Source organism: Dromiciops gliroides, chromosome 4, assembly GCF_019393635.1.
Source record: "Dromiciops gliroides isolate mDroGli1 chromosome 4, mDroGli1.pri, whole genome shotgun sequence".
Taxonomy (NCBI): domain Eukaryota; kingdom Metazoa; phylum Chordata; class Mammalia; order Microbiotheria; family Microbiotheriidae; genus Dromiciops; species Dromiciops gliroides.
Window position 1 is genome coordinate 469,638,434 of NC_057864.1, and position 18,002 is coordinate 469,656,435.

Genomic DNA, 18,002 nt, shown 5'->3' on the forward strand with positions numbered 1-18,002 from the left:
TTTTGCAGGGCAGTGAGGGTTAAGTGACTTGCCCAGGGTCACACAGCTAGTAAATGTCAAGTGTCTGAGGCCAGATTTAAACTCAGGTCCTCCTGAATGTAGGACCAGTGCTTTATCCACTGCGCCACTTAGCTGCCCCCAACTTCAGTCTCTTCAGTCTCTTAAAGCAACAGCCCACCCTCTCTCTATTCTCAGAAGAGAGTATTTTATAAAACCCATGGGAAGAGGCCTCAGTTTCCTCACCTATACAATTTAGGAAGCAGAAGAATGACAGTGGTAAACAAACATTATTCAAAATGAAAGCTGACATGATGAATTAAAGTCTTCCCTAATACCCATTTTAGCCTTGCTTCCCAACACTTACCAAAGCAGTGCCTCATTTAGTATGCTATCTAGCCCTTCAAAACAACCACCCACAGCACCATCAAATCAGCCCCGTTAAAACTGCACTTAGTTGATCCCCCAAAGAACCATACTCTTCTTTTGTCACCAGAAACACAATGTCATGAAGCTTCTCGAAAAGCATCAAATTCCATACTATTTCAACACTGACAACGTCACATATAAAACCATTAGCCTATAAGAGCCACATGAAAAATGACACCAGTCAAAACCGGTAGGATGAATGTTTTCCAAATTCCTGAGCCCTCCCATTTCACTGGACCCGAGGCATCAGGAGAGTAAAAACAATATCTGTTCCAACTATGAAGTTAAATGTTCTTCGCATAGATTTAAAGATGCTTAAAAGCCACAGTGTTTTCCACCAAAAGAAGGGACATTCCCACTTTAGAAGATTGGAACACTGTCCAAGATGCACGAATCCAAAGCTATGAATCTGAAAAAAGAAAACCACTTAACACAATTCTGTAGACTTGAAGCACTGCAAACAGTTAACACCTTAAAGTCGTGGATTCTTGACTCCAGACAACCATATACCCAAGTCATAATAAAAGGACAGAAATTCCTGGAACTTGAAACTTTAGAGACTTAACATTTCAACTTCTTTTTTTTTCTTTCTTTCTTTTTTTTTTTAGTGAGGCAGTTGGGGTTAAGTGACTTGCCTAGGGTCACACAGCTAGTAAGTGTTAAGTGTTTGAGGCCGAATTTGAACTCAGGTCCTCCTGACTTCAGGGCCAGTGCTCTATCCACTGCGCCACCTAGCTGCCCCAACATTTCAACTTCTTAAGAAATCACATACGAATTTTTAAAAATTAGTAATCACAACTAAGTACACTTCTAGAAGAGTATCAATGTTTAAATAAAAACCATCTAAGGCCCAGCCTGACACTCCAAAGGCCTCTGCATTTAGGTTCGTCCAAGCTCCTGATTGGAAATGCGGAACTGCAGGATAAGAATGAGTGCAGCAAAGACTTCCACAGGAAATGTCAACATTTATTTTATACCAAAAAGTTCTGTGCAACAAATAAGCATTCTTACATATTTACAGGGTTAGTTTTTTCTACCAGTTAGAAAAATTGTGTCCCAAATCTTTCATTGAATGTATCTATCAATGCTGTTCAAAGGATGATCTGTCTGGTGCCTCCTCACTTTAAATGAATGTTTACTTTGGAGATTAAAACACTAACAATAAATATTTCCGAGGGAATGCACTATATGGATCAACCTATGCTGAACACTGTGGCCATGCTTTAAGCCAGGTTAACAAAAATGGAACATTTGCCTTCTCTGGACTAATGTAAAGACGCTCAATCAAACAAGACTGGCCAAACCAGAGTGGAGGATTATCAGATGGTTTATTGAGGGTTAATCCACCTAAATTCAAAGCCCCCATGGCTGGCTGAAGCCTCGAGATGAGATGGTTCTGATGGTCAGTGCAGGTCGGTGTTCACGTTGCCTCTTCCAGATGTGAGTTGCTCCCTCAAAGAGGCATCAAAGGTGGGAGAAGGGAAAGTGTCTGTCCCCTTGAAATCTGTCTGTATTGGTCTAACACTGATCTTCAGCTGGAACTTGTCCAGTCAACTCTGTCAGTCTGAGAATTTACCCCAAAACCTTCCTGTTCCACCACAAGCAAGTAGCACAAATCCAAGATTCTAAAAGAACTGAAGACTCTTGATGCTTTTTGCTGTTGCTTGTCCTTGGAAATATAAAACTATGAGAGCTGAAGTCAATCAGGGTTTAGTCTTCATCATTTTCTACCTCTCTGCCTTAACCTTATGTGCCTGTAACCCAAGAAATCCCAAGATTTCTGGCAGCCAATTCTTGATTTTTTGCTCTTCTATCTGAAAGTAGTCAAGTCCACACACTTTGGGACTCTTAATAATAACGGATTTAATGAGAAGTTGCATGAAATACAAGTACAATTCCTGGCACACAACTGGTTAACCCTGAGCTATTTCACCATAAGAGAAAAGGTTTTTCACCCCAGACATCAGATAACAAAAACAGAAAAGGAAAAAAAAAAAATCCCAAACCTCCCCCAGACCCCCCTAAAGAACTTGTAATCCCACAACTTGTTTTGATCATTTCATCAAATTACATTCAAGACTTACAAAAAATGTGTAAGAGAGCTTCATTTGTTCTGAGTCAATTCACCAATAACACGAACTACAAAAGACCCTGCTTTAAAAAAAAAAAAAGGCTAAGAGTTTTAAAAATTATCTTTTCCCTAACCCATTCTTCATAGATGTTGGCAAATCAAGTTAGCAGGCTAAAACAAACATCCAATCCAAAATGCTTTTCCAGTCTACAGCAACATTTAAATTTGACAGATATCGTGGCTTTTATTGAGGGGGGCGGGGTGGGGGGGTGCAGGGCAGGATCAACTGAGGTTTAAAAAAAATCATGAAATCAAGATTCTTATTTGGAGTACAGATGCTTATAGAGACAGTTACAATGAATGGTAAGCTGGTACATCAAGCAGCACATACTTATCTCTTTTGTGGAGAAAAAGCACATTAAGTCTACTAGTCACAGGAATGTATCAAAATAACTTCTATACAAGATATTAACCAGTGGTGTTTCCCCTAAGACTTAGGAGAGGAAAAGAAAGGAAAGCCATAAGGGTCCCAGTTAAATGTTAGACTCATGTCCTCTCATCAAAGTTCAAGTTGTCTGAGAGAGAACTAAACATCAAGAGAAGCTTCAAGTGTATGCTGTTGGTTCATACAAAATGTGGTGGGAAATTGTCTCAAGTTGGGACAAGAACGTGCAGAGTGCTTCCTAAGTGATGGTGTTTCACCACAGCACTCTTAATTGTTAGAACTTCTCCTCCCAAATCTTAGATAAGAGAACTTAAGTGAATTACCTTAGCAAAACTGCCAACTATTTTTCACAAATTTATCAATGCTCTCCTCCCCAAAAAACCCCACTGCTGACATTCAAGCATTCACTGTCTTCTAGTGTTCTTAAATCATTAGAGTACAAGAAATTCATATTAGAAATTGGTTCTTTAAACATTCACATTCACAGGAAAAGGAAGTTTTTGTTTCAACTGGATCAGGTCATTTTTAAATAAAATGGTTTCTAGTTTAGAGTATACATCCAGATCCCTTATATACCTGCTTGGAGGGCAGAAAACACTACTGATTTTATGAACTGCAAGACTTTAGTTGGAAAAAAAAAAACAAAAAACAAAAAACCCCAAACCCAACCTACCACATTGTTGCTGAGTCTCCAGATTCTGACTTTCTAAGCCTGCTGCTCTCTGCCCTCCAGTCTTCACACATTAATTCCCCGAGCCTGGTCAGCTACACTTGAACACAATGGCTAATGGAACTGGAACCAACACTATTGCTACTACTCAGCCTAAGGTCCAGAATGACCACATACAGTGCTTTCCTATATACTGTGAGTTTTTCTATTCCATTCAAGTGGGGGGGGAGGGGAAGCAAGGACACTTCTGCCTGCTGAGTTCAACACACAAAATATTTGGTTTAAGGATTGAAGACAGAAGGCACTTTTAATATTCTGTTTTAGGATGTTGACCATAGAAACACACTGTCACAATTTCCATTGGATTTATTCAGATCAGCTTTTTAAAAAAAACTTCATCCTGCACTTGCAGTGGCTCTCGTCAAGAGCAACGCCAGTGTTCCTGCAGCCTCCCTCCCTTTGCTACCTACAGTAAGTACTTTCTTTTCCCTCCCATGCAGACTGAGTCTCTTGTGAGAAGTGCAGGGTGTCAGACCTAAAGTTCACTCTAAATATAGTACAAACCGGAGATTCTAAACCAGACCACTCTGTCTCTTAGCTAGATGGAGCAGAACTCATCCACTCGGGAAATCCCTCTGGAGCTACGCAGGACCCAGATCCTCCTGGGCATTCCTTGGGCTTGCTTACACACCTGTTACCAGTGAATGCTAACACTGCTTGGCTGTCTGGCACCAATTCGAATATAAAACGTCTGCAGGAAAACTCAACTGTTGGAAGAAATGAAGCCCCTAAGAACCCTTCCGTTAATATCACCAACTTCACACCCCATCCCACCCCTTTCCCATACTTCACGCCCCAGAGACACCTTCCTCATGGCCAGGTTTGGTCACTCATCCTGCGTAGGGAACCACTGGTCCCATTTCATGATTTCACATAAGCTTGACTGGGGCCTTCTTTCAACTTCAGTTTCTTCCTTAGAGAAGAGGTACAGGGAAGGCGGACCAACACCCCGAGGGTCCATGGGGCTGGCTAGCTCTGCAGCCACAGCTACTAGTGCTGTTGCTGAGATGCTACCCCCCCTGCATGAGCTTCCTGACTCCTGCCACTATATTTCATTAATCAACTATGAGCTGAGAATTCTCCATCGCTATCCTTTATACTAAACTGTAGAGTGAGCTCTGCAGGGATGGATCCAATATTTCTACCTTTATTGACAATATCACATAAATGGATTCTAGTTGAATCTACATGTTTCAATCCATCGGCTAAAAATGTATTACATACTGTAAACATGGCAATATTTAATACAGTATCTCTATTCTAAAATATTTTCATGTCATGATCACATTTTTAATACCTGAAACTGAATTTATACATGTAAGAGAATTACTAGCAACTGTTGCTTCACTTGACAATCGGGGACTGGGGAGGAAAAAAACCGACACTTTGTTATTTCAGAGGCATCTTCAAAGGAAAGTTAAAGCTTGTCTTTGATTGGCTCGGAGTATCCTCTTTTGTATCCATATTCAAACGGAAGAGATTGACACAGAAAATAGATAGGGCCCCTTCTAATTTACAGGATTTTTTTTAAAAATCAGTTTAAGATTCTTAGGGAAAGTGTCTGATATGAAGAATAAAAAAATGACTGCCAAATAAACTGAATGGGCAAAGGGTCTCCAGACGGTCCCTTCAGAGCTTGCCAGGCTGGGTTAGTCCTGTTTGGGTGGCAGCTGCCGTTTCCAGGCATCGTTCAAGTAAACGAGTCGTTTGTAGTTGATGATGAGGAGAATGAAGTTCAGCGTGTAGGTGATAAAACAGAGAATGCAAAATTCCTTCAGCACAAAGTAGAGAATGTACGCCAGGTACAGGGACCCTAACACAGACACTATGGAGGAGGTCATGAGGATTAAAGCTGCGACTGCACTGGCTGTCATGCCTGCAGGAGAGAGAGAGAGAGAGCAATAGCAGAGTCAATCACACCGAGGGAGGAAGCCCCTGTACAAGTGTAAAAGATGATTCTTTTGGAGTCTGACATTTACCATCATCAACACATGCCGATCAAATGTGGCTATGTCTGGGGCGGCTGGGTGGCGCAGTGGATAGAGCACCGGCCCTGGAGTCAGGAGGACCTGAGTTCAAATCCGGCCTCAGACCCTTGACACTTACTAGCTGTGTGACCCTGGGCAAGTCACGTAACCCCAATTACCTCACCCCCCCCCAAAATGTGGCTATGTCTGCAGGCCGCCTGTCCTCATTTTATCAGGCCCATTTGGGGCTGGTTCACATTACTCAGAAAGGGACTTCCACATTCCAGCCTTTCCCCTTTCCCAAACCCTTTGTTCACATCTTTTGCTGCATTTTTAAAATATGCAAATCACTTAGTAAGAAAAAACTGACCTGTGCATTCCGCTAGGTCTAATCATGCAAACCCCAATCACTTTCTTAGGGGAAGGACATTCAAGAGCTCATTTGACCAAAAAAAGGGAGGGGGGGCGCAGCTAGGTGGCGCAGTGGATAGAGCACTGGCCCTGGATTCAGGAGGACCTGAGTTCAAATCTGGCCTCAAACACTTAACACTAGCTGTGTGACCCTGGGCAAGTCACTTAACCCCAATTGTCCCACCCCACCCCCCCAAAAAAAGAGCTCATCTGCTAAGAATCCATGGACTTGCCGGTTAAGTTTTAAAGGTTAAAATGTTGGTATTAGCTGTACTACAGACCTCATTCTTCATACAGTATTTTGTTTTCATTTTTTTCTTCATTGAAGAACTATTTCCATAGACAGCATCACTGGCAAAAAAGTGCTGCAAATATATTCCAGGAAACAGAATTCCCATAGAATTCTGGAAGCCAACTGACCATCTGGATAACTCTACATCTACTACATAGGTATATTCTACTTTGGATACAGCACAACACAGAAAAACCCAAAGACAAAGAAAGGGTGGGATTCCCTGAAACAGAAATGCACTTCGAATAGGGAAGAGATGGCTACTGGAGTGATGATTGCATGGGAATAGCAAATCCCCAGGGGAGGAAGCTGGCTCTACCACCACAGTGATGTCAGCACCTGCTCTGCCACTTATCTTCCTGGACAGTCACACCTGAGGGCACAGAGAGGTTTAGTCATTTGCCCAAGGTCACACAGACAGGATGTGTCAAAGCTGGGCCTGGAGCCCAGGTCTACCTGGCTTCTACCCTCACACTTCAAAGATGACCAGTGTCTGTTACACTTCTCTTCCAGGTCCTGCCATACTTCCATTAAATACCTCTTACACAGGGGGATGGACAATTCCTCAGCAGAATAGAGCTCAGGGACAGAGCACAGACTAAGGGAACTGGGGGGGAGGAGACAGAAGAAAGCCATCCAATAGCACCAACCTATTAGTGCCAAAAACCCACTTTAGCTAAGTAAGGCTTCAATCTCCTTTGGCTAACGAGTCTATTGTGAACTGTTCAGGTGTCCCTCTTCCATATAAAATCATCGTCCTTGGGGACCTGATGTGCCAAGAGATGGCTGTGTCACCTTCCTATGCCCGCGATGACCTCGATCCATTCCCACAAACCTGTATATGACGTTTGGAGGGATTCTGTAGGGAATCTAGCTGTGGCAACCAAGAATTTGGGATTATCAGGGATGTCCCCTACCCCACCCACGGCACACGCACTCAAAGCTCCCAAATCCCACCTAGTACATGCTGTAGCCTCATATTACTTGGCAACTGTCATCTGTCACAGACATTTTTAATGCATTACAACATAAACATGGGGGGGGGGGTGTTATCCTATAGTGAGCTGGCAGCTTTTCTCAGTACCAGCTGCCTGGGGAGAAAAGCATCTTAGTATCAGCCAGGAGGAATGGTGCCTCACTCATCTAGAGTTCTTCTGAGAGGGGGCGTAGCTGATGAAACTCTGCCAAAGCCCTGACTAATGCTCAACACAACACAGGTGATTTTTTTTTTTAAATGATCACAATAGGATGACAGGGGAGTATGCTGGAAACAGCAATGGCTTAGGAAGATCAAAGTTCTGCTGCCAATTCTACTACTGACTAGCTTTGTGACCTTGGACAAAGCACTCCCCCTTTCTGGGCCTATTTACCTCATCTGTAAAATGGGAGAGCTGGGCTAAATGACCTCTCATATCCCTTGTAGCTCTAAAAATCCTAAGGTTCTCGTGAATAAGAAATGGCTCAGAGTCTCTAAATAAATAAATAGTCATGTTTCTAGAGTGTGAAGATGAAGATGAACAAAGGCTTGGTACAACTGGCACAAGAACATTATGATGCATCATGTGAAGAGAGAAATCACTATGCTTATGGGCAATATCAAGCTCTCACAAATCAGGAAGAGGGAAACCCCAAGACAATAAAGATAAACTGAAGAGAAATGCCCACATTGCAGGCATATGGGCATAAAAATAACAGATGCTCCGAGATGAACAAAAATAAGGTAGTGGGCTTATGGACAGACACTTCAAAGGCAATGAGTCCAGTGTCTCAACAACCCAAGAAAGGGCTCTCAGTGTCACTGCAGCCTGCTGCTTTAAGAGATCCGTTCGGTGTGCTGTGCTGGCCAAAAGGTTTACCATAGATCAATTACCATAAAGAGGTCAAACAACATCAATGCTTGGACACACCCATGGTGCATATACATCTGAAATCCATGTAGTCCAGAAGTAGTACATCATAAGAGAGAGAATGGAAAATAAAAAAAGTCTAGAGAAAGGCAGCTTAATAACAAGGGAGATGAAAGAGGCTAGGGAACGAGAATACTTCCTTATGAAAAGAAAAAATATGAAAGAAATTAGGAAGGATGTGTGTATGGGTAAATAGATTTTTTTCCCACAAAACTCTTGGAATACTCGATAACTAGAGGGCATCCAAGGGAGCTTGAAGGAGTTAGTTCTAGAACAAATAAATGGAAATATTAACTGACACTGAAAAGAGTCAAGTCATAAAACCCAGTTCCCTAAAAGAAGGGATAGACGGAAAACAAGCAAGCGCAAAGAACATTTAGATGAAATCATGGGAAATAACAGCTGTTTGGGGATCTCACCATGACCTCCCGAGGTTGAGATCTTGGAAGACCATGGGATCAAAGACTTAAAACTAGAAAGGATCCTTAGAGATCAATGAGGGCAAGCCCCCTATTTTATAGATGTGGGGAGGTTAGCCCCAAAGGTAAGAAGCAGAGTAAAAGGCTCATGTCCTTCCACAAGCTATTTCTCAATGTCCACTTATCTACCAAATGAATCCTATTTCTGATGCAGTGTAGAAATTCTTACTTTTCTTACACTGTTTCATTCCGCACTACTGCCTCCCAAGAGCATAATAAGTATATTATGAAGTGAAAGGCAGCAGAATGTGGACAGAGAAATAGTTGGGGGGGGGGGGCAATGCCAGACCCTCTTGGGTTTGAGCCTCACCTCTAACACAGACGGGCCATCTATGGGCAAGTAACTTACCTGGGTGTTCTCCTCTCTAAGACTGCCCCCTTCTCCCAGCAACTTCACCCTAAAAGGTGACAAAGCTGAGCCCAGGACCTGATTGGCCCAGGGGGCTGAGGCTCAAATGATACCTGCCTCAATGGTCTAAGATTCCAGGTTGTGAGCAGCTGCCAATCTTTATTAGTTAGAGGAAACTTTCTAACCAGGATGTCTGAAATCACAGCTCCAGGGCCAAACCAAAACAAGGCAAAACAAGGCAAATAAAAAACCACAATGTGGAAGAGTGATTCCGTGTCCAGTATGGTAGCAGATGTAGATTACAACACAAGGCCTGGCCTATAGAAATTCTAAGGAATTTACAACCTAATGAGCACAAAATCTGCAAGTATAACATAAGTTCATTTTTTAAACATGAACACAGAAAAGATATTCATTCAACAGGGACACACCAGCATTTCGGCTGAAGGGCTGGGAACCCCTATGAATGAGCTTTCTTATGTCCTGAAGTGACCACGAAGCCAGTGTGAACATGGCCAAAGACCATCAGGAAGCTGCTTCAACAGGGATGCAATCAAGACCGGGAGAGCTTTATCGACTTACAGGGCAAAACCAGCCTAATTCATGCTGCAGAGGGAGAGCTGAACCCTGGTGGATAATGGAATGTCCTAGAAGGACCTGATTTAATCTAAAATAACTTCATGTCAATCAGATTGGAAAGAAAACGATCTCATATAAATTAGGAAAAAAAAAAAAGATTCCCAATTTATGGTATTAGAAAGATTTTCTCTGTCTTTGGAGAGGTTATCCTGGGCATCAGAGCCTGAAAATCCTTCTTTAGCCTAAACAGCTCTGAGTTTAGCTATATTCATATCAGATGTTGGCTGAGCTAATTCCAAGGTTTAACACTAACCATTCTTTAATGTGTTGTGAATTGTGGGCTCGTTTATTAATACAGCTCTGTTCAGTAAATCAGACCCTCCTTTTCATAGAACAATAAAAGCAGCGTTTTGGTTTTTTTCCCTGGCCCAACACACTGCATGCCAACAAACGGATTTCATACTACTGATTAAAAACTTACCAAGTAACAGCTGTAGTATATAAAATATAAGTCCAAAAACACTGTTTGGCTGGTTTATTGCACTGTCCTTTCCAAAGATGGACCCCAAAAGACCAAATCCTTGACCCCATCTGTAAAAGAAAGAACATCAGGAATACTACATTTGAATCTCCACATACTTTTAACCTAAAATAATCCCCAAACACACTATCCAGTTCAAAAACATCAATCACATTCTCTGGTCAAAAACGTTCATTCCCTAACTATTTTAAAAATAATCATTTGTCCATATTAGGAAAATAACTTTTAAAGCTTTGTACCAAACAAATCAGTACAGTATTTTTTTTTTTTAGTGAGGCAATTGGGGTTAAGTGACTTGCCCAGGGTCACACAGCTAGTAAGTGAAATCAGTACAGTATTAAAGTGGAAGCACCGGTTTAGATCTAGTCTTGAAAATTAATACAATTAATAATGCCAATCTGTGGACCCACCCTGGACAGTCCCACTTGACCACACTGATTTCTAGAATTCTGATACCAACTTCAGCATCTCTTGCCTTCTTACTGCAGGCCCAAAGTCACTTCTTGATAGGGATGTCGTTTTCATTATGAACATTGTTATTAATAAGATATTTTCTCCAGTTAAGCTAACCAACACCATCCACAGTTGTATGCTGCAAACTGACAAACGGGTCAGACACAAGGCATTTGTGGTTCTGAGCTTATAAGACACTTCCTCTTTTTGTTAGTGTCAACATGAAGCATATTAGAACCCAGGAAAGGCAGTGCTGTGTAATAGTTAGCATGCTGGATTTGGGAGCCAGACCACATGCCTCTAAGGATTACTAGTTGTATGACTCTGGACAAATCATTGTAACCTCTTTGAGCCTCAAGTTTTCTTTTTTTTTCTTTTTTTTTTTTTTGCAGGGCAATGGGGGTTAAGTGACTTGTCCAGGGTCACACAGCTAGTAGGTGTCAAGTGTCTGAGGCTGGATTTGAACTCAGGTACTCCTGAATCCAGGGCCGGTGCTTTATCCACTGCGCCACCTAGCCGCCCCAGCCTCAAGTTTTCTCATCTGAAAAATAAGGCGATTATAGTCCTAGGTCCTAGTTCTAAATCTATGATCCCTTTCCAAAGAAAAGCCGCACAGACACTTCTGGAAACTTGTTCCCAAGGAACAAAACATAAAAGACTCTACTTGGTTTTTTTAAGTGAAATTTTAAAAGACCAAAACTGCATAAATTCATCATTCACCCAGACGTTCATCTTTTGTTTGTTGGACAGTCGAAAGACTATTTGAAGACCCAATTTAAAGTTTTCAATAGGATTAAAAACACACAGAGCTCCTGACATAATTACCCCCAAAACAGCAATAAATAAAATTTTCAATAGTCTCCCATTTTACAAGAAAAGAGGGATGCTAAATTTTTGATCTACACAACCTGACCTGAAACCGGATCTAACATGATTCCATTTTTTATTTTTAAAAATAATTTTCGGGGCAGCTAGGTGGCGCAGTGGATAGAGTGCCGGCTCTGGAGTCGGGAGTACCTGGGTTCAGATCCGGCCTCAGACACTTAACATTTACTGGCTGTGTGGCCCTGGGCAAGTCACTTGACCCCAATTGCCTCACTAAAAAAAAAAAAAAAATTTCAAACTCTAAAATGATTTTGAATAAAAGGACTAACTGTAACCCTCTTTGTGAAAATCAATTGGAAAAGAGTATAAATCAGTAACCAAACACTTTAAAAACCTAAGATTTGATGTAAAAAATAGGTGAGAATGTGTTGTACCAGAAGCAGCCCAGAATTTGGAGTCAGAGGACCAGAGAGAGTATCTGTATTATGTTACTGATTACTTTCGGATCTTGAGTTTCTCCATATATAAAATAACATAACAAAAGCAGATCACTCGATCAAACAACCAGCAAGAAGGGATCTATTGGCTCTTCTGTGTCACACATTGGGGAAACAAATATAAAAAAGGGACAGGATTTGCCCTAAAGGAGATGAAGGCTCTCCCAGGCCTGTTCCACCCTCTTTCTTTGCAAATGTGATGGTGTTGGGAGTCAGCCCTGATCCCGACCTGACAGACTGACAGTTGGTCCACAGGCTTTTCTTAGGAAGTCCCATTTTAGGACCTGCAAGTTGATCTTCCTTCCACACAGGCAATCTCATGCCAATCCAGCACTGCCAGCCTTCGGCCCTCCCAAGGGTAATGGAAAACAGCTAGGGAGGCTTCCAAGAAGCACTGAGGGGACAGACGATGCTTACTACATGCTAGGAGCTCTTCTCTAAAGCAGGCAAGGGCACTCAGAAAGAGGATTATTTCTGAATTTGTTGAAAACATGGCACCAAGAGTTACTGTCCCCCATAAGGAATACACGAGAAATTATTTCTTTAATGTAATTATTGAGAGGCAGACTGATATAATGACTAGAGAGCCAGCAAGTCCTGGATTCCAGTACCCCTCTGACACATACTGGCTGTAAGACCTTGGGCAAGTCACTGAACCTTATCAATGCTTTGGGAAATCCCAGCTGTAAGTTGCTGAGAAGATGCAACTGCATTACTAGAGGGAGTCTCTTCATCTGGGAATTCCTCAAGACACTAAAAGCAAATATCTAGGGCCTATCCCTAATGTAACCTGTGTATCTAGATCCACATAGTGCACAAACACTAAGTAGCCTTTGTGAACCAGAATAAGCTGAAATGATAACTTAGAAATTCTTTTTACATTTTCTTTAAAAGGAGGTGGACCACAGTGACAGCAATGTTGTTTGATGAAGGACGGTGAATGACTTAGCTCTTCTCAACAATACAATGACCCAAGAGAATCCCAAAGGGCTCATGATGAAGCAGACTGTCCAACCCCAAAGAGAGAAGTGATATTGACTGAACACAGACTGAAGCAGGCTCTTTTTCACTTTCTTTTTCTCCTTTTATTTGAGTCTTATACAAAACTTTAAAAAAAAAGCACTCGGGCATACTTCAGTTTCTGACTATTGAATACCATTTGGGCCACTGCATTTTGGTACCCAAAGTTCAACTTTTTTCAAAAGCCCTTCCCTGTACATTAGCTCACGACCTTAATAACAATCTTGGGAGAAAAGCGGAGCAGGCCTTATGTTGTCCACTTTACGTACGGGAAAACAAAACCGTTTAGAGACTTGACCTAGGTCTCACTGGAACCGGCGATTGGAATCTGGGTCTCCTAATCCTGTGGCACACTATAAGGGAGAGAAGGAGGGGTGGAGGAAAAAAGGAAGAAAAGAGAAGAGAAAGGGGGAAGATGGGAAGAAAGAGGGAGAGAAAGGAGAAGAAATGGGGGGAAAGGTGAGGAGGGAGGGGAAGAGCAGGAAGGCCTCCCTGAGAGAAAGAAGGGGAGAAATAAGAGGGAAAAAGGAGGGGGAGAAGAGGAGGAGGGGGAAGGCAAAAGCAAGGAGGAGAGAGGAAGTGGGGGAAGAGAGGAGGAGGGCAAGAAGGCCAGGCTTCTCTGAGAGAAAGAGAGACACAGAGAGATATGGGGAGAGAGATGGGGGCAGTGGGGCTGGGCTGGTGATATCCCTCCCTCCACTAAGGCAGATCAGCCAGCACCATCCCTACCACTTCCCATCTTGAAGAGTTGCTTTAGAGCACTCAAAGGTTAACTCACTTGCCCAGGCAAGACTTGAACCCAGGGCTTCTTGGCTTTCAGACACACGCTCTTACTGATTAGGATAAACCGGTTCTTTTAACCATCACCTTGGTACAAAAGGTCCTAAGAATCCTGGCAATCGCAACCAAGTGAAGTCCATCACTCACATTTCTTACAAGGTGGAAAAGAGGGGAGAATTATCCTGCAGAGGACAGAACTAGGTTCCATGGCAGGGACGGAGCAAAACTCAAGGAGTAACTTCCTAACTCTCAGCTGCCCCAAAGCGGTGTGGGCACCAAGGAGGTAAAAATAACCCTCCTAATAATAGCTACTATTTGCAAAGCCCTTGACATACATACCTCAGTGGAGCCTCATAACACCACTTGGGGTAAGGGGTAGTCTTGTCCCCACTTTAGAGATAAGAAAGCTGAGGCTCCCAGAGGCGCCGTGGCTTTCCCGTGGGATTGAGTCAGGCCCAAGTTCGTCTGATTGCAAGTGTCCAAGGTCAGCGCACTGGCCATGCTATCTAGAGGGTTCCTCCCCTCTACCCATGATCCCACTGCAAGTCCTTTATTCCCACCCCAGATAGTGGAGTTGTCAGTTATGTTAAAGAAGACATGCCTTAGAAAGGGGCCAACCTGAAGGACCTTTAAGGTTTAAGGGTAGGATTCTATGAAATACATTAAATTTTAATGCATTCAAACCAGATTTGGGGCAGCTAGGTGGCGCAGTGGATAGAACACCAGCCCTGGAGTCAGGAGGACCTGAGTTCAAATCCAGCCTCAGACACTTGACACTTACTAGCTGTATGACCCTGGGCAAGTCACTTAACCCCAATTGCCTCACCAAAAAAACCAAACAAACCAACCAGATTTACTCATTTGATTAAATATGATGCTATAATCAAAGCTGTGTAAAGCAGATTTTCATAAATCCCATTTTCAGTGAACAAAGGAGAAGTTTGTAGCTTAACCTAATGTAACTCAACAGTAAATGTTCCACAGAAAAAAGTTCACACACCCCCCCCCCAGGCAATTGGATCAGTTTTTTAAAACAGGGGAGTGGAGGTAGCAGGGGTCAGTGGGGATCAGTACATAGATATCTAAAGATAGTATCCACCAGAGGGCAGCTAGGTGGTGCAGTGGATAAAGCACCAGCCCTGGACTCAGGAGGACCTGAGTTCAAATCCAGCCTCAGACACTTGACACTTACTAGCTGTATGACCCTGGGCAAGTCACTTAACCCCAATTGCCTCACCAAAAAAACCAAACAAACCAACCAGATTTACTCATTTGATTAAATATGATGCTATAATCAAAGCTGTGTAAAGCAGATTTTCATAAATCCCATTTTCAGTGAACAAAGGAGAAGTTTGTAGCTTAACCTAATGTAACTCAACAGTAAATGTTCCACAGAAAAAAGTTCACACACCCCCCCCAGGCAATTGGATCAGTTTTTTAAAACAGGGGAGTGGAGGTAGCAGGGGTCAGTGGGGAACTGTACATAGATATCTAAAGATAGTATCCACCAGGGGGCAGCTAGGTGGTGCAGTGGATAAAGCACCAGCCCTGGACTCAGGAGGACCTGAGTTCAAATCCAGCCTCAGACACTTGACACTTACTAGCTGTGTTACCCTGGGCAAGTCACTTAACCCTCATTGCCCCGCCAAAAACAAACAACAACAACAAAAAAAGGATAGTATCCACCAGGGCAGACAGATATTCATTTCATTTCAATACAAGCTGAATCAACCAGATGACAACCAGGGGAGGGGGGGGGGAAGCATTTGTTCATCTTTCACCTTAACTGGATCTTCCTCCAGCAATTTGAGTTGGCAATCAAAAACATGCAACACTTTCCCAGGGGAATGAAGTAAGACATTTTTGAGCGATTTCTACACTGCCCCCCTTTCTGCCAGCTTCTTTAGCCAGGCCTACAACCAAAGGGGAAAGAAGTCTTGCTGGTTCTACTGGGAATGGGGACAATTTTTTAAAACATGCACCTCATCTCCCTCTTAACAGGAAAAGTCAAAGCTCAATTATTGGCTGTATTATACTTTTATGTTCTCAGAAAAATAATTCACTCCATTTTAATGATGCCTTTTGTTTTCACAGTACATTCATTTCCAAATATATCCTTCCTCCCCTTCTACCCAGAAATGCATTTCTTTTAAGAGATTTAAAAAGAGAAAAGCAGTTTAGCAAAATTAACCAACAAATTGATCATGTCTGACCGTAAAAGAACTATTCCACACCCATAGTCCCCCACCTCTGCAATGAGAGGAAGGAGACTCACTTCTTCAGTACTTCTCTGAGGTCAGGTCTGGCCATGAAAATTACACAATATTCCATTACATTCTTCTGGTCTTTCCATTTATATTGCTGTAGTTGTCATATGTAGTCTCCCTGGTTCTGCTTACTTTATTCTCAGTGAATCTGTAAGCATCTTCCACGCTTCTCTGAATTCTTCAGTCACCAGCCATTCTTACAGTACAATTCTATTCCATCATGGGTGTGCACCACAATCTGTTTAGCCACTCCCACCCCCCAACAATGGGCATCTATCTACTCTGTGTCAGTACTTTGCTACCACAAAAAGTGCCTCAATCTATATTTCTATATATCCTATAGGACTCTTTTCTCTCTGTCTTTGACCTTTCAGGGCTGTAGAATTCCCATATTTTGCAGAGGGACAATATGAAGGCCTGGCCCAACAAATCAAAGGTCCCTTAGGGTAAACATCGTTTTACCTGATTGGCTATGCAAACGGGCCTTCCTGAAAACAAGCAAAGCACAAACCACACAGGCTTCTCCTGAGACACATGGGAATTTATGGTCCATCTGGAGACATCATTATCTGCTGTCTCAGCTCCCCAACACTCCTGAGCCTTTGGGCTTACACTTCCTTATCTTCAAAGATTCCCTGAGACTTCCTATTACACTGTTTGCTTTCAAGGTTTGAACTGTTAGGCTGATCTGCACTGTACAAACAGAATTAAAGGTATCCTGCTGGAAACCAAGAACCAGGGAGTTAATCAGTCCAGACCTGACTGGCTTATTAATAAAGATAACAAACTTAATGGTCCAGGGACCGTACAACAACCCCTTCTCAACTGCTTAAATACTCCCCTTCCAAATCCCGGGTCTCTCATGCAATGCATGGAAGCGAGTTACTGATCAGAATAAAAACAGATGCTTGTCTTTAAAACTGTGCCTCATTCTGTTTCTGGTTTTTGTGGGAGATAGTTAAGTTTTTGACAGGGCACATATGCCCAAGCAGTGGGATGCCTGGGTCAAAAGGTATGACTCTTGTATAGAGCACCGGCCCTGGATTCAGGAGGACCTGAGTTCAAATCCAGCCTCAGACACTTAACACTTACTAGCTGTGTGACCCTGGGCAAGTCACTTAACCCCAATTGCCTCACTTAAAAAACAAAAACAAAAGGTATGACTCTTTTGGTCACTTTTTTCCCTAAAGCATAATGCCACCCTTATTTGCCAAACATTCTTAAAAGATGAACCATTTCAAACGGACTGAAGATGAATAGCACCAATACCCAAAAAGCTGTAACGGAGATTTCAGCAACCTAAAAAAACCTCTTTGCACCTTAAATTTTGGCTTTACCGGCCCTTATGTCAGTAAAAAAGCCTAAATGTGAGACTGTAGCAAAAATTGTGTTTCCTCTAAACATGTTTAAATATTCAAACAAACCTCAGGACTGGGCACAATACAATAAACACGCATTTATTAAGCACCTGTTATTTGTCGGTCACAGGTGCAATGCTAAGCACTGGGGACAGAGACCAAAATGAATGTGCCCCTGTCCTCAAGGCCCCTCAGCTTACATTTTACAGGAGAGAGACAACCCACAAGCAAAATCAATACAATGATCTGGAAAGAGCATTAGCGACTGGAAAATCTGCAAAGGTCTCTGGAAGGGCTAGGACTTAAGCTGAGTCCAAAGAGATGGAGGTGAGGAGAGAGGGCAGTCTACGTGCAGGACAGCCAGGACAAAGTCCCAGAGGTACAAGATGGAAGGTCGTGTGTGGAGAACAGCAGGGAGGCCCACTTGGCTGAGGCAGAAGAGTGCAAGAGGGGGAGAAATAGGGAATGGGCTTAGAAAGACAATCCACAGTCAGATGGTAAAGGGCTTTAAATGCCAAACAGAAAAGAGCCACTGGAGTTTCTAGAAAAAGGAAATGACACCACCAGTCTTGGGCCTTGGCAGTGTCCCTTCTGAAGCTCTGTGG

The 18,002-nt window shown here is 42.6% G+C and overlaps 1 protein-coding gene across 1 annotated transcript in view; it reads right to left on the minus strand.

Annotated features, from left to right (window-relative positions):
- Positions 1 to 1,735: 1,735 nt before the first annotated feature.
- The window catches only part of VKORC1L1 (vitamin K epoxide reductase complex subunit 1 like 1), a 49,364-nt gene continuing 33,097 nt past the window's right edge, over positions 1,736 to 18,002 (minus strand). Inside the window, exons 2-3 of the mRNA XM_043999359.1 lie at positions 10,138 to 10,247; positions 1,736 to 5,548 (exon numbers count right to left, since the gene is read on the minus strand). Coding sequence (XP_043855294.1) covers positions 5,322 to 5,548; positions 10,138 to 10,247 — 337 coding nt within the window. The 3' untranslated portion in view covers positions 1,736 to 5,321. The remainder of the gene's footprint in view (positions 5,549 to 10,137; positions 10,248 to 18,002) is intronic.